General features: G+C 34.8%; 2 protein-coding genes across 21 annotated transcripts in view; one reads left to right on the top strand and one right to left on the bottom strand.

Annotated features, from left to right (window-relative positions):
- Positions 1–25,324, top strand: part of NDUFB9 (NADH:ubiquinone oxidoreductase subunit B9) — a 576,062-nt gene that overhangs the window by 367,538 nt on the left and 183,200 nt on the right. The window contains exon 1 of one of the 19 annotated variants that reach the window (XM_050801747.1): positions 15,924–15,927. The exons of 17 other annotated variants lie outside the window; for them this stretch is intronic. The gene's annotated coding sequence lies outside the window, so the exon portion shown is untranslated. Of the gene's footprint in view, positions 1–15,923; positions 15,928–15,979; positions 15,984–25,324 lie in introns of those variants that run through there. One more of the 19 variants, XM_050801756.1, reaches the window with a different exon arrangement.
- Positions 1–25,324, bottom strand: part of TMEM65 (transmembrane protein 65) — a 61,265-nt gene that overhangs the window by 18,688 nt on the left and 17,253 nt on the right. The window contains exons 2-3 of one of the 2 annotated variants that reach the window (XM_050801714.1): positions 20,552–20,632; positions 227–271 (exon numbers count right to left, since the gene is read on the bottom strand). In XM_050801714.1, coding sequence (XP_050657671.1) covers positions 227–271; positions 20,552–20,632 — 126 coding nt within the window. The remainder of the gene's footprint in view (positions 1–226; positions 272–20,551; positions 20,633–25,324) is intronic. The other variant, XM_050801715.1, reaches the window with a different exon arrangement.

Below are 25,324 nucleotides of genomic sequence, written 5' to 3'. Positions count from 1 at the left end.
ATATTTTAATAATATTAGATATTTTTAACAATATTAGACATTTTACAATATTGTGTTACATCCTTAGCCAAGTTTATAAACTTCGTGCTTTGTATAATGAACAGGATAATCCATTCTATCTGGAAAGATTTAATTTACTGACTCTTCTGTGCTATCAGTGAATGATACAGTTATTTCAAGGCCAAAAGATAGATGAACATATATTTAACAAGTATAGAACCATTACCATATCTCAGCTGTCCTGGGGTGGGTGGTTGAGCTTCCAATTTTTCTAAAGGGGAGAAAAAGGGTATGGGGCAAGAATTAGTTACTACAGCATGATATTTTTTATTACAATGAAGAAAATACCAGATTTACAATGTGGGAGAACATCAGAGTTTATTCATAAATTATCTTTAGGTTAATGGACCAAACTTGTCCATACAGAAAATATTAATCGGTATGGATTAAATCAAAAGGCCAGCAAATGAAACTGAGCTTAGTTACAAGCCTAACATGGACTCTAGCCCTGGGTAAGTTCATTGTTTTTTGTTTTTCAGATTTCTTTAAAGTCCTTGCATCTAGATAATGAGTCTGTTTGCATTAATTACACTAGAAAAACACTTTGGAAATAAAGCTACTCTTCTTTAAGATGGCAACCCTAGATGACTTAAGAAATACACAAACAAGCATCATTGATAGTGGAAAACATGAATATTCAAATAGATCTAGACATCTTTAAAATGAAGAAAATATTTTTAAAGCAATGAATGAAAACAATGACTTCAGTGAATTGTATTCTGTTCCTTAATCTCTGTTGATATAACTGAATATTTTAACTTTTATAATATGTTAATAGTATTATACATTAATATATAATATATTTACTAATATGTAATATAACTGAATATTTTAACTTTGGAACCTATACACTGGATAATAGGGTATTCTATACATTAAAAAAACTTTTAAAAGTAGGGTGTTATTCAGAATCACAAGTAACAAAGTTTTTCCAAGTATAAGCCAGAGAGTATCTTTACGTGTCATCATTATATGTAAAAATTAACAATTATTACAAGAAGCAGCCTAACTAGTCTCATAACAATAACCATCTCACCATTTGTTTAAAAGTAAACTAAGGTAAAAGGGTAGAAAATTCTGCCTTCTTTATGATCAACCAACTGGACAGAATTAATTGTTATCATATAGAGAAGAACCCATATAGTGGATCACTCTAAAGATTTAGTACAACCAGATTATCCAAACAAACACATTACAAACTAGATATACATCTTCAAAAATATTTATTTATATTTTATGACAACAAAAGAACTAAGGAATTTAGTATAAAAAAGTAAAAATCAAATAAATCTCCACTGATAACCTACACAAAAGGAAATGTGGTCTACATTAGTGACTGGTATTTTACAAGTTCCACAATAGCTTTACAGTAAGAAATACACTAAAACCTCAAGTTTAATTAACTTTCATATTATTTAGAAGGTTCTGAGAAAGCAAACTTAAGCTTTACTTTTCCTTTTTTAGAAGAATTAAGAAATGAAGATATATACTAATCTTATAGAATTTCACATCTGATTAAAACATATTCTTCTTCTTTGATTAGCATGATTAACTCAAAATCTCCTTTGAAAGCATCCAAGCGGTTTGCCAAATTTCTAACTAAGAATACAGGATACTGCTATACTCCAGAGAATTTTCTGGTGAAGTTAACATGCAAAAGTGGTTATTCACATACCAGAACTATTGTTAGTTGCATTAGTCTCATCATGATTACAGTGCTGACACTGTGAGAAGCCCTTGTCAGTTGACTGGAACATCTTGAAATACCTAAAAATTCAACAAGCAGGACCTCCACAGTAGAATGAGAGTATACGGAGTCCTTGCTTTTACTTCTTCAAATTCCCAACTCATTGAGTAAAACATTAAAAATATTCTACAACAGCAAAGAAAAGGGCTAGGGAAGTAAAAAATGTGTAGTAATAAAAAAAAATTCAAATAATGTAATCAATATTCCTAATCTTTCTTTCCTACTACACATAAAAAATTAAAAACTAGAGGCAATAAAAAAAGGTTAAGAGAAAGAAATATAAAGGAGATACAGCAGGGAGGAAAACTACTGGCACAGAGGGGAAAGTAAAATCAAAACACAGATTCTGCCTCCTGCTTCACAAAGAACCTATGGAGTACAAGAGGAATCATGAAAAGAACATTTCCTAGAAAGCGACAATCTTATTAGGAGTATCCATCAAATTATTTTATTATTATTATTTTTTGAGACAGAGTCTCCCTCTGTCTCGCCCACACTGAAGTGCAGTGACACGATCTCAGCTCACTGCAGTCTCCACCTCCCGGATTCAAGCGATTCTCCTGTTTCAGCCTCCCGAGTAGCTGGGACTACAGGTGTGCGCCACCACACCCGGCTAATTTTGTATTTTTAGTAGAGATGAGGTTTCACCATGTTGGCCAGGCTGGTCTCGAGCTGACCTCAGGTGATCCAACCACCTGGGCCTCCCAAAGTGCTAGGATTACAGGCATGAGCCACCATGCCCAGCCCAAATTTTTTTAAAATCAGAAATTATTCTGTCTTATGGTAACTGAATCAAATCAAAACATACATCAGAAGCAAAAAAAAAAAAAAAAAAAATTACCTATAAAATACACAACAGAACTTGTACATCAGTCCAAGATTTCAGTCATCTGATTAGGTTTTAAAATGTAATTACTGCTAGTATAACATCCCTGAAAATAGTCACAATAAATCCCAGGTTTATTTCCATATACATATGTTTTTTACAAATTTAAGAATTTTCTTTTGACATATAATAAACTATCTACACTTACATTGGAAATGTGTTCTGCTCCAATGTTTTATTAAGTGAACTATGGAGTTAAAACAGTTCTTTCCGTGTGTGTGTGTGTGTGTGTGTGTGTGTGTCTGTGTGTATTATATACATCATACTCTCTTCCTTTTCTGGATATTTTAAAACAATAAGATAACTATTAAGCTTGTACTTCAACATACCACATTTGCCACATTACTTTCCATAATGGCTGAGTAACCTCTTATCAGAGGAATGCTCCTGCATGAAACAACCACAAGCTACAAACAAAAGTACAACAAATTAACTACCTGAAAGCACTGGAAGATTATCAAAACCAGGTTGATCCTAGAGGGGAATCAACACAGAAAAAGAGATGACACTAAGTGAGTTAGTTACGTGTTTGCTGCAGCTTTCAGCCTGTGGGCAGGCTCCAGCCACAACATGCAGAGCAACTAAAGCTCTGATGAAAATTCCTCAGTCTATCTGTCTGAAGAACCAGAGGATGAGGTGCCAGGTAACCAAACAACTAGAAAGTGAGGGAGGAATCCTGGAAAGGATAGAGTCAGAAAGGAAGAGTCCTAAATTCTGTGCATACATTCAGTTCAAGTCTACAGCTGACTTGTGGAACCACATATGTGCAGGGAAAACTCCAAAAATACCAGCTAAGGGCAAAATAAGTAAAGATTTGAGGGCAGCCCATGAGAGTTTGCAGTTTGAACCTAACCATTAAATGCCTGCTAAAACAAACAAAAATCAATGCTTTTCAGATGAATAAAACAGAATCCAGAGTCTCTACAATGTAGTAATTACAGCAATAACTAGGATACATACAAAATTACTTCACAAACAAGGAAAAAGAAAAATGTGACTCATTTTCAGATGACAATAGAGACCAATCCCAAAGTCACTCAAATGTTAGAATTAGCAGACAAAAACTTTAAAGGAGCAATTAAAATTGTATTCAAAGATGTAAATAGAAATACACTTAAATGAATAAGACAGGAAATCTCATCAGAGAAACAGAAGAAAATATCAAAAAAAGAACCAATAAGAAGTTCTAGAACTGAAAAATACATTATTTGAAATTATAAAATTAACTGGGGCCAGGCACGGTGGTTCATGCCTGTAATCCCAGCACTTCAGGAGGCCGAGGCGGGTGGATCACAAGGTCAGGAGTTTGAGACCACCCTGACCAACGTGGTGAATCCCCGTCTCTACTAAAAATACAAAAATTAGCCAGGCATGGTGGGGGGCACCTGTAATCCCAGCTACTCAGGAGGCTGAGGCAGGCGAATTGCTTGAACCCAGGAGGTGGAGGTTGCAGTGAGTCAAGATCACGCCACTACACTTTAGCCTAGGCAACACAGCAAGACTCCGTCTCAAAAAAAAAAAAAAAAAAAAAAAAGAATTAAAGATTTAAAAAAAATTAACCTGGATAGGCTTACAAGCAGAATCAAGGTGACAGAAGAGTTAGTGAAAATGATGTCAGATCAATAAAAATGAGTCAGTCTGAACAACAGAGACTAAAAGGATTGAAAAAATAATAAACCTGAGTCTCAGGGACAGAGGGCTAAATATTAAAAGGGCTAATATATGCTAATATATGTATAATTGTAATTAGAAGGCAAGTAGAGAAACTAGGAACAAAAACTCTTTGAATAAATAATGGCTACAAATTTCCCAAATTTAGTGCAAGACAAAAGTTTCAAAACATTCAAGAAGTTCAGTGAACTTCTAGTGGAATAAATATGAGGGAAAACAATCATAAAGGAAAAAATCTTGAAAGCAGTGAGAAATAAATGACATGTTAAACACAAAAAAAAACAATGACTTAAGTATGCAGAAAGAAAATGGGTGTCCGTCCAGTATTCTACATCCAAAAATGTACCATTTAAGAATGAAGGCAAAATGCATTTCAGATAACTGAAGCTATAAGAATGTGTTAACAGTCATCCTGCAATACAGAAAGTACAAGAGAAATTCTTTAGTCTGAAGGGAAATAGCAGTTGAAAAGTAAATTCTTGAGGAAGGAATAAAGAGCATCAGAAATGGTAAATGTCTGGGTAAATATAAAAGATTACTTTTTCCTAGTAATTGAATTTAAATAGACATGCCTATCTAATGCTAAAATTATAACACTGTCTTACAGTGTTTATAAAATATGTAGATGAATACATACAACATCATAACATTAAGGATGAACGGGGCAGTAAATGGACTGATTTGGTACTTTAGTTGCAACATTTATATGATGAAAATAAAATGGTCCAATATTAGCTATAAGAGTCGGCAAAAAGTTAAGAATACATGGTGTAATCCCTAGAGTAACTACACATACAGACAAAATACAAACAGAACATAGTTAAGAACCTACTAAATAACTTGAAGGAGAATTTGAAGGAATGTTCAATAAAGCAAAAAGAATGCAGGAAAGAAAAACAGAAACAAAAAGCAGAGGGTCAAACAGAAAACAAATAGTAAAATAGTAAACTTATATCCAACCAAATCAATAATTACATTCAATTTTAATGGACTAAACACTCCAATTAAAATGCAGAGACTATAAAAACGAATAAAAAAAGTGAGGCCCAACTATATGATATCCCAAGGATTACAGTTTTATAGGTCAAAAGTAAATGGATGGCAAAAAATATGCTACACAAACAGTAGGCTTATAAAGGCTGGAGCGGTTGTATTAATATCAGATGAGGTAGACTTAACGACAAAGAGTATTACCAGAAATAAAACAGGGACATTTCAAAATGACAAAAGGGTCAATGTATCAGAAGGCATAACAACTGCATGTTTATGCCTAATAACAGAATTTCATAATGCGCAATGCTGAATCTAACAGAATTAAAGGGCAAAACAAGCACTTCCATAATCACACTTGGAGATATAAAAGCCTTTTTCTTAGTAATTGACAGAAAACTAGGCAAAAATATCAGTAAGATATAAACTTGAACACTACCAACTACGTTAATCTAATTGATATTTATACAAAACAATACCTAACAACTGTAGAACACTTATGACTTTCAAGTGCAGATAGCACATTCCTCAAAATAGGACATATGCTGATCCACAAAACGTGTTAATAAATTGGATTAAAATCATAAATATGTTCTCTCACTATAATGGAATCAGTAACAATAAGATATATGAAAAAACAAATTTGGAAATTAAACATCTTCTAAATACATGGACCAAAGAGGAAATCAAAAAGGAAATTAGAAAATATTTCAAACTGAGTAACAATGAAAATGCAATATATAAAAATTTGTAGAATGCAGCTAAATGAATGCTTGAGGGGAAATTTACAGTTTGAAATACTTACATTAAAAAGAAGAAATGTCTAAAATAAATAATCTACAGTTCTATCTTAAGAAGCTACAAAGTAAACATAAACTAAGTAGTAGAAAGAAGCAATGAAACAGAAAACAAACAATAAAGGAAAGAGTCAAAATTGGTTCTTTGAAAAGATCAACAAAATTAATAAGACCCTAGCTATACTGATAGGCAAAAAGAGAATAAGAATTACTCATATCAGGAATGAAATAGGGGGCATCATTACAGATCCCACAGATATTAAAAAGATAGGAGTATTATGAAAAACATTATACCCAAAATTCAACAACATAGGTGAAATGGACAGATTCCTTGAAAAATGCAACCTATCCAAACTAGCAGACTAAGCAAACAAAAATCTGACTAGCTGTAACAAAACTGATTTGTTACCAAAAAACTTTATACATAAACACACACACACACACCCCTTCCAAACCTAGATAGTTGCATTGATGAATTCTGTTAAAACATTTAAAGAAAAAACATCAATCCTACAAACTCAAAAGCTCTTCCAAAAAACAGATAAGGAAATACTTTCAACTCATTTAATAAGGACAGAATAACATTAAAAACAAAGCCTAAACAAGACATTTACAAAGAAGAGAAAACCAGATGACTATTCCTCATGAACACAGAACAAAAAGCCTTTAATGGCATAATAAATATTCTGCTTTCCTAAGTATAAGAGTTTATTCATAACAGTGGCAAAAATAACCAACATCCAAACTTCCTTACATGTCCTCTTTCTTAGACACCTCCCAATGAAGGAAAAGTTGCTCTTAATAGGATTCCATGTGTAGAAATAAATAGGATAGAAAAATTATCTACAAGAATCCATGAGATAATATTTACATATAAATTTCTTTCCTTTAGGTTTCACATTTTAAAGTCTTTGCTAAAGGTTAAATAAGATAAGACAGTTACTATAAACTGCTGATTTATGTTGTTGTAAGTCAAATGAAAATTGTTTGAAATGAGAGTCTCCAATCTGTTCATGAGGAAGTAGAGTTTTAAGAAGTCAACAAAGCCTTTTCCTTTGACTCCGCTTTTTAGTCAAAACTGATTGTTATAATAAGGGTTTGACTGCAAATATTTTACATTAAATAAGCCATTTTTATATAAAAGTATTACATACTCATATTCATAGTTGCATATATTAAAAGGATGAGGATATTGAGTTTTTTATTAAAAGGAATTTTGAGGTAAAAATTAGAAAATAACATCTAAAACACTAAATTTATTTGGTTTATTTTTAATTATAAAGGTTATATAATTATATATGGTTAATGAGATTCAGAAAAGCGGAAAGAAACTTAAAAGCATCATCCACAGTTTATCAGAAATAAATGTTTTGATGTATTGCCCTTCGATCTTTTTCGTTTAAAGATACATACACAAAACTGTATTCTGCCTTTTCCACAAAGCATTAAATAATGAATATTTCCCACATCTTTAAATTTTTTAAGAAAATAATTTTATTTGTGAACACTTATTTCATCATGATATAGTCATTTCATTAATAGCCTATTGTTAGATATTTGCTATTTTTCATACTTTCAAATAACAGTAACTTGTACCTAAATCATTTTGCACTCCTCTGAAAATTCCTTAGAATAGATTCTTATAAGTGGCATTACTGAACCAAAGAGAGCGAGAAAGAGCAACAGCAAGAGAGAATATATGTAAGGGCTTTTTTTTTAATTTCTGCAAAACTCATCACAGAAAAAGTATGTCAAGTTACCCCCATCTCACTGCATTTTTATTTTTTTAATGTTACACTCACATTTTCATGTTTTCAGAACGCAGGCAAAATGTCATTGAGACAAAATCCTTAAAAGAAAGTTCCAAGCAATGATTTCAAACTTATTTTAATTGACAACAAGATTCCAATACATAAAACAGGACAAGTTTGAATGTTCATTATAAGATTTAACCTATATATTTCCTCTTTATTACACTTCCCTTTAAAAATAACTTCTTTATTAAAAAACCTTCAGTCCAATATTAACAAATGCATCTAAAATACTTTTTAGGATAAACTACACCTGATAAATTTCTTTTTTAAATAAGTTATGCTACTGTTAAATTAAATTTGGCCTAAAGCTGCCTGAGTACATAGTGAACTGTAAGCTGATACAGTATGTAAACCAACTGCAACCCACCTTAAGAATATATTCTTGGCCAGGCCCAGCAGCTCACTCCTGTAATCCCAGCACTTTGGGAGGCCAAGGTGGGCAGATCACGAGGTCAGGAGTTCCAGACCAGCCTGGCCAATATGGTGAAACCCCATGCCCACTAAAAATACAAAAATTATCTGGGCATGGTGGCGGGCGCCTGTAGTCCCAGCTACTCAGGAGGCTGAGGCAGGAGAATCACTTGAACCTCGGAGGCAGAGCTTGCAGCAGTGAGCCGAGATCGCGCCACTGCACTCCAGCCTGGGCAACAGAGCAAGACTCCATCTCAAAAAAAAAAATTATAAGTATACATATGTGTATATATACACACACGTATATGTATGTGTGTGTATATATATACACACACACATATATACATATATATACACACACACACATACATATATATTCATTCTTGCAACAAGTAGATGAATCTTGGCCAATCATAGCAGCTGAGCTTTGAGCCAATTACAGGGTGCAAACTGCTCACACATGTCCAAATAAGGCAGATACAAGGTTTAAGCAAAAAAGCTATTTCTGTATATAATTTCCTTTTTCTATTTATAAATACTGTATGCCCACATTGCTGGATGAAGCTCTCTGAACCGTTTAAGGTTCAGAGTGCTGCCCAATTCATGAGTTATTTCTTTGCTCAAATAAACTTTGCTCTAATTAATCTGTCTAATGTTTTTCTTTCAGCAGTTTGGCATCAAAAGTGAGATCTGAAGTATACCTCCAGGAGCACCAAGTGTCCATGCAAAGAACCAGAGCCCATTGTGCACATTGATCCCTCTGATTAGAGCAGCATGAATTTGAGTTTTGAGCTTGCTGACTTTATTTGAGCATTTTTTACTAGATGGGGTTCAGGATTGGACTGGATTGGATCCAGTTGTTGGACTCAGGTAGGTACCTTTTCAAAGTAGTTTCCCCTAAATCTAAAGAGTCTGGGACTCCACCTTCTGGGACACTGGCTAACTTTATAAAGAATTACAGGCCCAGAACCTGTGTATTTTTGGAAAAAACAAACAAACAAACAAACAAAAGTCCTTAATCTTACTGAGGACAACTTAGAATTACAGTGACCGCAATAGGGAAGTTATAACCTAGATTAAATTGCTCACTTGTGAGGTGTACCAGAAAAGAAAGGATCCCAATGTCACAAAAGCAATGGGATGCATTCTTTAACTGGCAAGCAGAGGCATTTAAAAGATAAATCAAAGATGTCCTCTTTAAAAGGTTCTTTACAGAAGGCAAGTAAAAACATCTTAAAGTCTTTTTCACAAATATCATTCAAAAGCTGTAGCTATCTGGGCAGGAAATATTACTCCGCTGGCCAGAAAAACAATTTGGATCCAGGTATTCTTTAATAATCATTCATGATTGTTGTATTATTGTACGTGGAACATGGCTAAAAGTTTTAAATGAAAGGTGTAAGATCTGTTTCTGTTTATATGTTTATGTATGTCTGCATCTATGATGTATATTTACATATGTGTGATATTTTCTACTTTCTTATATCGTCAAATTGTATAAGAATGCTATTTAATTGACTTGAAGAAAAATAAGCACTTATATAAATGAAGTATTTGCTCAGAAAAAATAGGAAATGACCCAAATGATTTTTGAAGTTCACATAACTTGGGTAATCTTTGGCAAATAAGAATATTATTGGTTTGATTAAAACAGACATATCTTCACAGTTGTTAACATTAAAATTAACACAGATACATGACTTTTCCTACCTAGGTTTACTGGTAAAATAAACTTATGTTATCTCTACATTACAAAATTCATCAGCAAGAAAAGTAATTTAAGATGATGACTAGCTGTTTGATGTCCCATCTTGCTAAGCAATCCAAGAATAATTATTAAAAACGAGTGAGTTAAATAGAGGTAAGATAAAAGTCCCATGTGAACGATGCCTTCCCTGTACCAGAAGGTTTTAACATTCTTATCATCAAGAATGGAAACTTGAGGCTGAGAATAATGTGCACAAACAATAGGCCTAGCCAAAAATCCAAAGAATATAGATAACATTTTGCTGCTTCTACAGTTTCTTATTACAGAGACTAAAGATACTTGGGGCCATTAGTAAACATGCTCTGCCCCACACTGACAAACTGTGCTATGAGAAAGTACATGCTTCCAGATATTATGATTCATAGATTTGCAAATCTTCAGATGGCTGGCGTGACAAATAGTTCACAATTACTTGCTTCCTAGTGTCCTTTGGAAATTAAGGTCATTCTAATTAATTCAATTAATTCATAAATTACTAAATTAATACATAAATACATAAATTACTAAATAATTACTAATAATTACTAATACAAATTACTAATACATAAATTACTAAATAATTACTAATACATAAATACATAAATTACTAAATTAATATAAATACATAAATTACTAAAATTACTAGAAATAAGAGAAATAATTTTATATAAAGTATAAAAGAATAATACATGATTTTGGTAAGCAAAAGCTATAAAGTATGAGGATGTTTTGCTTCATTAAGGGAAAACGTAATTTTTGTTTGAAAGTAGAATGAATGGTCGTCCCAAGATGAAAACAGGAAAAGTATAAAACAAAATCTAAATGCAGAAGAAAGTTGTAGGTTTGCAAAGGATGAATCTTGGAAAAAGAATTTTATGTGTGACAAAGCCAGCTAAGATTAGAAGGGAATTATTTACAAGTTTTTCTAAAAACTGAGCATTAATATCAAAAGTATACTAATACAAAACTAGAATTTGGTCCCCTATATTAAAACAGTAAGAATTTCTTGGACTACTGGTCTACTTTTAATAGGAAATTGTGAAAAGTTTTTCTTTACCATTTAGGTAATTGATCCAGGAAACAAAGATTCTGTGTTTTACCAAAGTAATTTCCTGCGGTCCATGTTGCTTTTATCAGGTGTCTGACCACTTAAGAAAACAAAATCTTCTCTATTAAAATTTAGAGCTAAGGGTTCTCTCTACAACTATGTAACTTTCTGTATTTACCTTTGAAGTCTTGTAATTTTCACTTTTGTTAAATGAATGACTACTGTTCACAGTGACCTGTGACACTATTTTAATCACGTATTTTAAACATTTGATATTTTTGACACATTTCCCAAAATTAGATTCTTAGTATTTTTCTTGACCTCATCTTTGATTTTCCGGGCAAGCCCTTGAAACGTCTCCTATATAAGGAGAAGCATTAAAAAAAATGTTTTTCCTCATATAAAAAGACAGATATTAAACTAACTGGGCTTATTTGACATATTAAATTATATGAAAAGTATTGCCAAATAAGTAATGCTAAACTTTTAGTTTCTTTTGTATTGATGTGTTTCAGAAACTGTATGAAATTCATAGCAATCTGATAGTTCTGGTATAAAGCAATCAGTCATCATCCTAGTTATTATATTCAAATGTTATATGCAACAGAAATCATTAAATTTTCCTGTCAACTGCATCATCACTGTAATGAACTCTCATCAAATATTTAGTCATGGCCATTTTAAGTTTTATCATTCATATTTGGTTAATTATTTACTCTTGTACTTTCCTGAGCAACCATAAGCCTAAAGGGTTACGTCTTCAAGGAGATTCATGTAAAGAACTCTGAGAAGTACAAGTTTCTGATAACTTTAAGATCATACCATTGAACTGAGTCCAAGAACTCTAAGGAAGAAACTCATTGGTTCATAAAGCTGCTAACCTAACATAAAGTAGAACAAGAATTAATTAAATACTAAGGAAATGCCTTGGCAGATTTTCACAGTAGGTCAGCCAGTACTGAAATTGTAAAGATATGCAATTTGAATGAACTCTATGAGATAATATTCCAAGTCAAACTACCTATGATAACTTATATAATAAACAAGTGCTATGCACCTGAATTAGAGAAATAAAATTATTATTTAGAAGGATATAAATCCGATGTTAAGCATGGGCTCATGGAAAGCCTGGACAGCTGCCTGGTCATTCCTGACTCCTGAAAGCTTCCATTATTAAAAGCTCTGCACTCCATGACTCATCATAGAAGAGACAAAACGATCCAAATTATGGGGAAAAACTGTTTGAGTGACTGTTCTAAGATTGCTAAAGTGGTTTATAACTAATGTTTGGTTTGGCAAACCCATAATTCTGGTAAGATAATAAAAACCCTCAGGTAATACATTTCTAGCACCTAATGAATCATTTGAACACTTACAGATGAATTTCATTCAATTACCACATTTAACATAGGTTTTATGATTATATAGAAGCTCTCTGATTATACATAAGGCCAATGCTATAAGAGCAACTAAAAGGTTATTAGAAAATATGTTTCCTTTATAGGGTATTTCTGGAGAAATCTCCAGTAATACAGGTACTCATTTCAATGGACAAGTTGTAAAACAATAAGGTATTACAAACACAATGGCATTAAATAAAGCTCATTTCAACGGACAAGTTGTAAAACAATTGAATAAGGTATTACAAACACAATGGCATTAAACAAAGCTAACTGAATTGACTTGATGGCCTTGGTCAAAGGTATTACCAATTGATGGCAATCAGATCCACTCCACTAGAAAACATAGACTGATACCTTATACAACAGTTACTGGAAGGCCTATGTCCCTGATAATAGAACTTCATGTATCTACCACTCTTATATTATTAAACTCTTATATTAGAACCTCATGTATCTACCACTCTTATAATATTGACATGATTCAATATTGAAAGGTTTAAATGCAAGATGCCAAAGTATATTATCATCAGGTAAAAGAAGCCCTCCATGACCCACCAACTGATGACAATCAGACCTTTCACTATCTAGAACCAGGAGCTTAGGTCTTTTGAAAAAGACACCATAGAAAGAATACCCCTGAATTCTGTTGGAAGAAACAATACCAAGTTGTTCTCCGTAGTAAAATTTCAGGGTCTCGAGTCTTTGATCCACATCTCTGAACTTAAGAGGGCCTCTGTAGACTCTTGAGACTGTATACCAATCAGAGACCTCAAGGTAAGGCTGACCAGGAAAGCTTTTTATTTTACCCAGAAGCAGATGGCATCTTGGATGTGAACAGCTTTCCGAAGATTACAGATCAAGACTTCTCTGTCACTATGAAACCTGTGCCTTTTTTCCTCTTTGGCCTCCGTTCCTTTTCTGTTTATATAATGGCAAGATAATGTGATGATTAAGATTTCATAGCCAACAGCTTCTGCAATTGAATGTCAGATATGTCATGCTACTAACAGTAGGCAAAACCTATAGTGAGGGTTTTGCAGTTAAATTAGGCCAGAAATTGTATAAGAAAACCAAAGGAAGACGATTTGACAGTTCGTAGGCAAATGTGTAACCCTAATTCCTTGTCAGTAGCCTCCAACCTTGCAATGATTCAATAATGGAGCCTTAGACAAATATTGCTAGTGCTTCTCTAATAGTGACCTCTAATGTACAAAGCATTCCATAAGGGACTGCCTGTTGAGCACCTCCAAGATATATTTTTATCTGTGGAGGATTTTATGATCAATCATATATGTACATAACTACATGTATCAATAAGTGGAAAATAAGGAACCAATGTGGTTTACGGATTCTAATGGTATCAGTGTCACTCCATAACAAACTGGAAAATGAACACTGGTCTATACCTCTTAATTTGCACTATAAAATAAAGGGGAATTTGTCAGCAGGTGCAAATCACTCTAAACGGACATTTTTATTTTTATTTGTTGGTAAAATACTCCTTCCCTGGCTTGGCATAAATGTAAATGAGGTTATGATTAGAAATTTGTCTCAAACATTAGCTCATGCAGCTGATTCTACTGCAAGGGCTATAGCTGCCCAGCAAACTTCTTCAAATTATCTTGCTAAAATTGCTTCAGACAGTATCATTGCTTTGGACCCTGCTGTCTGAACAAAGAAGACTGTATGCAATAGCTAACACCTCCTGCTGCACTTGCATAAATACATCTGGTATGATAGAAACTCAGTTGCCAGAAATCAGTAAGTAAGCTACTTTGCTAAAACAAGTATATTTGATTTTGATTGGTTCAACTGACAGGAGCTCCTGTTAAGAAGTATGCTTCAGTCTCTCAGTATTACCCTCCTGATAGCCATGATAATAGTCTCCCTGGTGCACCATATCCTCTCAAGAGTATTAAATGCTCATGCATAGCCATCCAATGCACGTCAAATGGCCTTGCTATGGTTAGAATAATAAACACATGAAAAGAACATAAACCTTCAGCTTACCTGACACTAACAATTGTGAATTCCATAGAGACCAAACAAGTCTGTTATGATGGTGACAAAGAATGGTGTCAATGCCCAAACTTTTGGTCAACTCTCGAAATTGAGACACTGATCAAAAGGGGGAAATTGTTAAATTAAATTTGGCCTAGAGCTGCCTTTATATGTAGCAAACTGCAATCTAATTTAATATGTAAACAAACTGCAATCTATCTCAAGAGTATCTTCTTGTAACAAGTAGCTGAGCTTTGGCCTATCATAGGAGCTGACCTTTCAGCCAATGACAGGCTGCATACTGCTCAGACATGTCCAAATAATGAAAACACCAACTTGTAAACAAAAAGCTGTTTCTGCATAGCACTTCCATCTGTCTATAAATACTGCCTGCCCATGTGTTGCTGGGAGGAACTCTCTAAACCTGTGCCGGTTTGTCACCAGTAACGGTTCAGGGAGCTGCCCAACTCATGAGTTGTCTCTTTGTTCAAATGAATTCTGCTAACTTTAATTTCTCTAAAGATTATCTTTTAACACTACTAAGAGGTACATCCTAAATTGAAAATCAATAGACTTTAGTAAAAGAAATGTGCAACACCTATAGTTTCTACATTTTAGCCTCCATCATAAAATTACAAAACATGTTTACAACAATGGTGATGCTGAAACACAGAAACAGGGCTAATGGCATATAGAGTGAGTTCTATTATTTAATAGAAACTATAATTTGTCATTTTCATGTTGAATGTTCCATTAAATTTAATTACTGTATTAATCCATTGTTACACTGCTATGAAGCTACTACCAGAGACTAGGTAATTTATAAAGACAGGAGGTTATTTATTTATTTATTTATTTATTTATTTTGAGACAGAGTCTTGCTCTGTCACCTGGGCTGGAGTGCAATGGTGCAATCTCGGCTCACTGCAACCTCCACCTCCCGGGTTTAAGTGATTCTCCTGCCTCAGCCTCCTGAGTAGTTGGGATTACAGGCGCATGCCACCACACCTAGCTAATTTTTGTACATTTTTTAGCAGAAATGGGGTTTCACCATGTTGGTCAGGCTGGTCTGGAACTCCTGACCTGGTGATCCACCCACCTCAGCCTCCCACAGTGCTGGGGATTACAGGCATGAGCTACCGTGCCCTGTCAAGAAAGGAGGTTTAATTGACTCGCAGCTCCGCATGGCTGGGAAGCCTTCAGGAAACTTACAATCATGGCAGAAGATGAACAGAAAGCAAGGCATATCTTACATGGCAGCAGGAGAGACATGGCATGCAGGGAAAACTGCCACTTTTAAAACCATCAGATCTCGTGAGAACTTCCTCACTATTATGAGAACAGCATGGGGGAAACCGCCCCCATGATCCAATCACTTCCTACCAGGTCCCTCCCTCGACACGTGGGGATTACAATGTGAGATAAGATTTGGGTGAGGACACAGAGCCAAACTATAGCACACACTTTAAAAGGTGCGTAAATCCATACTTGAAATAAAAGAAAATCTGAAAAACAAACAGTCTTATTTCCTAGTCTATTTTTTTTTATTATGCTTTCATGGAAATCATGATTCTTAATGTGATATTTCAGCCTATTATCATGTATGTGAAAAGCAATATAAAATCATAAATGAAAGGAAAAATCCAAATCATTTATAATAAACTTAATAAGAAAAGTATCAAAGCAGCTTCACCCTGAGATGACAGAAAAGGAACGGTTTAATGCATATACTATTCCTTTATTACAAATAACTCAGTATTCTTTAAGTGTCTAATTATGCAGTTTCTGATCTTTGACCACCTAATATTTATTCCAAACTCCCCCCAATATCTTTCCCAAAAAAGTACAGGAAGTAGACATGGCAACACAAATCACAGTCTGGCCTAATTAGAAGATTTATGAAAATAATAGATATTAAACTAGTGAGTTTCAGCAACAATTTGGGGACCAAGAGTCTCAGTTACCCATAATTCTGAACATTATGAATAACTGCTTAGTCCTTTAATAGAACCAAAAGTTCAAATGGGTAAGGTAAAATTTACAATAAAAATACAACATATTAAAGAATACAAACTTAAAATGCAAACCATGCTGTAAGCAAAATAATTTAAGCAAATCAAATGCCAACAAGTCTAACATGCACCAAAAGCGGTTTATAAAGCAACACGGCAGTGTTTTTTTTAAAAAAAGAAACAAATTAATATGGTCAAGTTATATACTTACAAAACCTGACATTCAAAATTGAAAAATGAATGTTAAGCTTTCTAAAGTTAAGCTCTTCAGAAATAGCAAAGCTTAACTTTTAATTTAGTAGATTTTAATTAACCTGTCTCTTTAAACAGAAATTTTAATTGTAAAAGGACTTTTTAATTATTTCTAAATATATATGTCTTACATAAAACCCATAAAGGCATTTGAGTGTAATCTTGTAATTTTATTTAGCATTTAAAAGTAATTACTGCAACATATACATTACGTAGAAAAGAAATTTCTACTTATGTCTTATAAAAACTAATACTGTAATGGAAATTGGAGACTTAGTATGGAAGAGGCAAGAGAAAGGTGAGAGACAAAAAATTACCTATTGGGTACAACATACACTGTTCAGGTGATAGGTACACCAAAAGCCCAGACCTCATCACTACACAATTCATCCAGGTAACTACAAACTACTTGCACCCCCAAAGACTATTGATATTTTTAATTAAATCAATAAGTAAATAAAAGAACTAAAACTGTCACGTTGTTAACCTTCCAGGGAACTTACCATGTGACCTGGGACTTCACTGCAACCTGTTACCTAGAAGTAACTAATGAATTTCAGACTGGTGGAGGCCAGTGGTATAACAGTTGAGGACAGGAGTTGGCCATAAGCAATCACGAAGATAACTATAGTACTCAATTAATCGTCACCTTTATCAACCATATTAATGCACCATCCCTATTAACTATTTAACTCTGACTAAAGTAATAGTAAGTACTAGAGGTACAATAATTTTTCTTTTTTTTTTTTGAGATGGAGTTTCACTCTTGTTGCCCAGGCTAGAGTGCAATGGCGTGATCTTGGCTCACCGAAACCTCCACCTCCCGGGTTCAAGCGATTCTCCTGCCTCAGCCTCCCAAGTAGCTGGGATTAGAGGCATGCGCCACCACACCTGGCTAATTTTGTATTTTTAGTAGAGACGGGGTTTATCCGTGTTGGTCAGGCTGGTCTAAAACTCCTGACCTTAGGTGATCCACCCACCTTGGCCTCCCAAAGTGCTGGGATTACAGGCATGAGCCACTGTGCCTGGCCAATAATTTATTTTTCTTATTGCATTTCCTGGTAGTTTTTTTTTTTTTTTTTTTTTTTTTTAGGATAATCAGATATACTACTGATCTGTGGTTTTACACAAATAACTTGCGTACTTCAACAACTATATATATATTTCTAAACACAGAAATTATATTGCTTCCCTTCTTTTATGCCTATGAAAGATAAAGAAAATAATTACTATATACAATGGTATTCCTTTTGTAAAGGCTAAGATATTAAAACAATAGTACAACTTAAAAAATAATCTTGTTGCTTTTACTTATTAGATATAGAGATGGTACTATACAACTTTTAGTTTAAAAAATCATATAGCTATGGATAATACTGTAGAGAAAAAGCCTAGGGTAAGCTAGAATAAAATAATTTATTTTGGAACATCATAAATGGTAGATCTGTGAGGAGGGCTACACAGATATGCAAAATATATTCATTTTAAAATAAAATCGTTTCATATCTAAGAAGCAGCAGAGGTTTTTTGTTGTATGATATATTACCTTCTTCCCTTTCAATCATGCCCCAAATAAGAATTCTTTCACAGAATGTTGAAGCTGAAAGAATTCTTAGAGACCACTTGCCAGTAGTTCTCAATATGAAGTGGTCCCTCCCCCCAGAAGAGGTTTACATATGCAGGGTTGTTTGGGATATGATAATGACTGGGAAATGTTACCACCAGCATTAAGGATTCTAAACTTCCTACAATGCGCAACAGAGTCCTTCATAATGAAGAATTAGCCAGCCCAAATACCAGAAGCACACTCACTGTGAAATACTGACTTAATTCTCCACTTTGAAGATGTAGCCACTTAGGCCCAGAGATGTTAAGTGACTTACTCAAAGACACACAGCTAGGTCCAGAACTCAGATTCTCATTTTCCCATTCTACTTCTCATTCAGTTAATAAATTCTCAATAGAAAAACACGGAAGAACCAAGAATCAATCGTATGTGCATATATAAAACATCGTCAAAACACTGGTTATTCATTAGTACTTGCAATAAAACTGCAATTAGCTAAAATACTAATATCCTTTCCAAACTGCTTTTTTCCCCTCTCATAAAATGTAATTCCCTTCAGATACATTTAAAAAAAAAAACATGAAGTTAAACAGGAGAAAATCAAATGATACATTATAGTTACCAAATAAAATGTTTTTTGAATGGAAGTATTAGGTGGTTTCTGCTGGATGGTTTCAGAACCACTGGAAACTATTACATGGTTCCAAAACAACTGGATACCATAGCCTAGGGCTAATTCACTGCTAACACTGAAGAAATGTATTAGAGTGAAAAACAGAACTGAACTAAAAACCCAAAAGCCCTAACACAAATACCTACTCTGATATATAATTAGTCACTAAATCTTCAGCAGGTTACAAGCCTTCGGGGTCTTAGTTTTATGTTACAAAAAATGAGTTCAGGTCCTCGTGATCCTTTCACGAGAGGTACCACCTAAACATTCATAAAGAAGCATACTACTCTAAGTAGGGATATAACCAAATACTGAGTTTCAAAAGGCAAGAGCACTGACAGGTAAGTCCTACTATCAGTTATTGTTCAGCAGCACCTGATCTCCTAGGGATACTGTGTGCCATAATCTATAAGTATCTTATTCTTAATAGAATAAGAGTTTTATTTGAATAAATTTGAATAAGTATCAAATAAGTATTTGAGGGCTAATTAAAATATCTTCAGAATATTTCAAAATTAACATTTTATTCTTCAAAATATATTTGCATTAAATGTTTAACTTCTACATGCAAACTCAGATTTAAAATTTTTAATATTGGAGGTGGCAAAGTAAGAGTATACTGGGGTATTTTTGCAGACAACATACTAATACATCAATGTCTGTCTGTGTGTGTGTGTGTGTGTGTGTGTGTGTGTGTGTAAACACACTATGCGCCTATATTTCTCTAAAGTTCTTACAGCTTAGTTTTTGCTGTTTTTGCCTGACATCCTATACACAGTCTGAGTTTTATTTAACTCTTCTCCCTACAAAATTTCAATTGGTCCACAAAATATTTCAGACTCCCTTTCATACACTGTGTTATACTTCGTAGGCAAAGTATCTAAATCAAATAGTAATCAGAAATAAATAAAACAGGAACAGAGAGATATTTGTTTTAATCTTTCTCTCTCTCTCACCACTCCCTCTTTCATAACATACCCCTACACACTCTCTCTCTCCCTCTCTCTCTCTCACACACACACACACACACACACACACACACACACTTCCACCATCACCGTAGCATGTAACCTGAGTTAGAGATCAAGCTGAATGGTGGCTGAATCTAAAATATAGTCTCTCTTTGCAATATATTCTGAAGGTTTCCCTGTGTGTGGCCCTTTTTTCCTACTCATTCGTCCTAAAGAAATTCACAGACTTTGCTGCTTCTTATGTTTTACCTGCTATGGTTATTTCAACAATTTTTAAATATTTTATTTAAATATAATTAAATATAAACATTTTGCCTTTTGTTAAAGTTATAAATTTAATCCTTCAGTTAGTTGAGCATGCAGTTATTGTGCCATCATACAGACACTCAAAAACACTAATGCAAAAACAGAAAAATTAGGCATTCTATTTCAAACAAGCAAGAAGTTCCACCAAATAGATGCTTCACTACTTGCAATCAACACTGTAAGATTGTACTATACCAAAACTATCAGGGGTCTCTGCTGAGGATACTTCCTTCGCACGCTTCACAATGGCAATCTCAGGTTTGGGATATCTGCATGCTAAAAGTATTTTAAAATCAAAATATATTCAAGCAACAAAATAAATAATATATATAAACTTTAAAATATATATAAAACTTAGAAGTGCCACATGCTAGGATACAGGCAGTCTTTGCTTTGCACAGTAATGTGGGGTCATGTAACTGATAACGCAAGCTTAAGCTGTGCAAAGCAGTCTTAGTAACCAATGGGAAAAGTTGTAATTACTCTGTGACCTTTCAAATTTTTTTGTCAAAACATGAAAAACTCTCCTATTGACAGGTATAAATGTAAAGGACAATTTTGAAAATAGTAAAACTAATGTTTATTTAGTATACTTTAAAACATTAGAAACACTGATAAAGTGTGTTCTTTCTTTGAAAAAAACTTATGAGAAGTAGGCTTAACAGTACTAGTCTTCTCATATAACTTCTCATCATATAACTTACAATATGCAGCGAGCATCTTTCTATACCTTGATAAACTGTACATACTTTTCTAAATCTGGATTAGTTTATAACATTTTATCCTTTATATTTTCAACGTCATGAAATATCTCCAAGGGTTCCTTTAATGTGAACTTTCTGCCAGGATCACTTCCCCTGAAAGGGGATTCATCTTTTCACCACAACCTCCTCACTTTCTTCATTTATATCTATAAGTTCCCCCTCCCTAACCTCCTCTGGATGTACATCTGGAGTCTCTTAAATGGCAGCAGTTCAATAGTAGTGTCAACATTCCCACAGTCAGCTATTTCTTCTATACTCCACTTACACTTCACTGGAATTTCACTTGAGCATTTTCACTTTTGTTTCTTGGCTGCACTTCCATCTTTTTTTGGTCAATTTCCTTTTGATTATCCATCTTTGTAAAACATCACGTTATCACTAGGAGACAAGGAGGAAACACACCTACATGCTTTGCTGTCTGTGTGTGAACTGAATGACAGATATATAGTAACCAATCACCAACAGACTATTAAAAATAGCAATGTGATTGATCATGATCATGATGTACATATGTTTTTACAGAGTGGTTTATGGACTGAGGAGCTAGCAGCAAAGTTTATACTTTATGCAATTACTGGAAGTTATTATACTGTACTAAATGAAATTTGAACTCAGTTGTTGGGAACTGGTGTTATTTGACTAAAACATGGTTACTGAGATTCATGCATATAGAAATTATATTAAGTAGGGATTGCCTATAATAATAAAACATGAATTATTTAATGAAATTTGCATAAATCCAGAGAAATAATAGGGCATTACAATTTAATATACATTTTTTCTGCCTATACAAATGAATGTAAAATCGAAGGAACAAGATTCTCTTTCTTAGAAGTCAAATGTTTTAAATTCCTTGTACTATCATTCGACTATCAAAGAGTAGCTAATCTATAATAAAGGAGAGTTCAATGATTAAATTTTGTATTTAGAAACAAAAAACCCATCATATTTCAACTAGTAGGGTTTTTTGTATCTGCCTTTGCATTTATCACTTAAAAAAAACTTTTAAAAGTTATTAAAGGGAAAAAAAATTACAGAAAATAGCCCCTGATCGCAAAGTATGACATGGAGTCAGCAGAAGGTACAAACAGACATGAGATGATTAGAGAACAAAAAAATAGAGTGTAAGTCGGCTGGGCGTGGTGGCTCACGCCTGTAACCCCAGCACTTTGGGAGGCCGAGGCGGGCGGATGGCCTACGGTCAGGAGTTTGACACCAGCCTGGCCAACATTGTGAAACCCCACCTCTACTAAAAAAAAGATACAAAACTTAGCCAGGCGTGGTGGCAGGTGCCTGTAGTCCCAGCTACTCGGGAGGTAAGAAAATGGCTTGAACCTGGGAGGTGGAGCTTGTAGTGAGCCGAGATCTTGCCATTGCACTCCAGCCAGGGCAACAAGAGCAAGACTTCATCTCAAAAATAATAATAATAATAAATAATAATAAAATAAAATAAAAATACAGTGTAAGTTTCCAGAATGGAGAAATTATTTCCCTAAGAAGTGGGAGACAGACTCCAAGAAGAGGTAGGATTTGGCCTTACAGTATTGCAGGATTTAAGTAAGTGAGGGAGGTGGGATTTCTCTTCCCTTTCCCAAAAAGTTCTGTCCAAAAGCCATGAGGAAGAAATGAGTGAGGCAGGCATCTGTGTAGGAGGCAGGGGAAGCCACAGTAGCCTAGAACAGGCTTTTAGAGCTCAAGCAGTATGAGGTGTATCCACACAGGGAGGTCGGTCTGGTACAAGGTGTCAGAACCCAGTTGGGCCTGGTGCAGTGGCTCACGCCTGTAATCCCAACATTTTAAGAGGCCAAGACGGGCAGATCATTTGAGGTCAGGAGTTTGAGACCAGCCTGGCCAATATGGCAAAACCCCGTCTCTATTAAAAATACAAAAATTAGCCAGACATGGTAGTGCACACCTGTAATCCCAGCTACTAGGGAAGATGAGGCAGGAGAGTTGCTTGAACCCAGAGAGCAGAGGTTGCAGTGAGCTGAGACCATGCCATTGTACTCCAGCCTGGGTGACAGAGGGAGACTCTGTCTCAAAAAAAAAAAAAAAAAGAAAAAGAAAGGAGAGAAAAAAAAAAAAAAAAAAACCCAGTTGGTTGAGAAAGGCTTCCACATGGAAGGGGAAGGGACTATGGCTCAGGGTGTCAGGGCCAAAGTTGGTGTGAGGAGGGCATCTGTATAGGAATATGTGGGCAGTAGTGGTGATGAGATTTTGGTGACAGGAGCAGCGATGAAAAATAAATAAATATATTAAAAATAATAGGAGCTAGGCATTTCTCCATCAGAGAATGGAGTTAGAAATACAGAAAGTGAGAAAACTAGAACATGCCCTGTGGTATTAGCTTAGTATTGAAGAAATTGTAAAGAATCTTTATATAGAGAGAGACACACAGAACTATAAATAATATAGAGTATATATATATAAATACATACATATTCATTTGTTTACTAGTGAGGTATCCACAAGATCCATTGTGTCTACTGCTCTCTCTCAGTGAATGGGGATTATGCGTAAGTTCTCTCTAGGGTTCCAAAGCTCCATGGATGTATGTTTTGAGATATTTGAGTTTCAGCAATTTTTTTTTATCTGAACTGAATTTGGAAGTTGTGACAGAAACTAGACTGGGTCCAGGACAGAATTGGATCTAATCCTTAACTGGTCTGGATTCAGTTAGAGGCCTCAGACGTCTGACTGGGTCAGACAGAAACTAGTAGTAAATGGCAATACTGCCGGGGATGCAAGCTTTGGCTTTTGGAAATCCACAGGAATTTTTGTGTTCTACCCCATTTGTTTCTTTTTCTTTCACCCTGAGGTAGGGAAAAATCACTGGTTAAACTGATCGAGGTGATCTAAGAGCCAAAGCCAAATAGATGAGATCCTTAATTTCTGAAGAACTGAGTACTCCACCTTCTGGCTATGCCTACCTCTACATGTATAAATATTAAGCCCTGGAAGCAGCAAACACTTAAAGAGATAGCAAAATCTTACTAAAGGTAATTCCATACATTTGAAAGTGAGGACTCCTCAATTAGTCTCATCTAAGGATGCCTATTGATGTGCAGAACTTTCTAAAAAAGATTTCAACATTTTTACTGCCTCTTTTTAAAGACTATAAAAAGAGAGTAGGCATGGTGTCTCATGCCTGTAATGCCAGCACACTGGGAGACCATGGTGGGCAGATCCCTTGAAGCCAGAAATTCAAGACCAGCCTGGCCAACATGGTGAACCCTGATCTATACTAAAAATATAAAAATTAGCCAGGCATGGTAGTGCATGCCTGTGATCCCAGCTACTCGAAAGGCTGAAGCACGAGGGAGGCTTGAACCTAGGAGGCAGAAGCTGCAGTGAGCTGAGATCACACCACTGCACTACAGTCTGGACAACAGAGCAAGACTCTGTTTCAAAAAAAAAAACAGGAAAGGAAAAAGACTATAAAAGGCAAATAAAAAGCTTAAACAACAAATTGGTAAAAATTAAATCTGCTAACCTTTTGGCTTAGTTATTATACTACACTAAAGGCTAAAAGAAAGCTATCCTGGATAAAGTGTTTATAAAAGTTAGGACCTCAGGTAAAGTAGCCTTGCTTCTTTTTCAGAGCTATCATACTGAGTCTAGGCACCAAGAATGCTTTTTTTGTGCTTTTCCTTAATGGCCTTCAACCTGAACTCAATAATTTTAGCTAGGAAACAGTAGTTAAGTTAAAAAGACTGCCTATTCAACTAAATAAGTCTTCCAGACATACGTTTCTGGCATTTAGCTGGCTATTTTGAAACTCTTTTGTAAAAGAAATTTACATCTATAAAAAAAAATCTCGGCCAGGCGCCGTGGCTCACACCTGTAATCCCAGCACTTTGGGAGGCCGAGGCAGGCAGATCATGAGGTAAGGAGATCAAGACCATCCTGGTTAACATGGTGAAACTCAGTCTCCACTAAAAATACAAAATATTAGCCGGGCATGGTGGTGCGCGCCTGTAGTCCCAGCTACTCAGGATGCTGAGGTAGGAGAATCGCTTGAACCCAGGAGGCAAGGTTGCGGTGAGCCGAGATCTCACCACTGCACTCCAGCCTGGGTGACAGAGGGAGACTTTGTCTCAAAGAAAAAATATATATATATCCATTTGTAAGGGTGTCGTCTGCCTCGGTGCACCAGGAAGAGAGGGAGAACCGAGTCACTAGAAACTCTTACCATTGGTTTGAA

Source organism: Macaca thibetana, chromosome 8, assembly GCF_024542745.1.
Source record: "Macaca thibetana thibetana isolate TM-01 chromosome 8, ASM2454274v1, whole genome shotgun sequence".
Classification (NCBI taxonomy): Eukaryota; Metazoa; Chordata; class Mammalia; order Primates; family Cercopithecidae; genus Macaca; species Macaca thibetana.
This window is presented reverse-complemented; position numbering and strand designations above follow the sequence as displayed.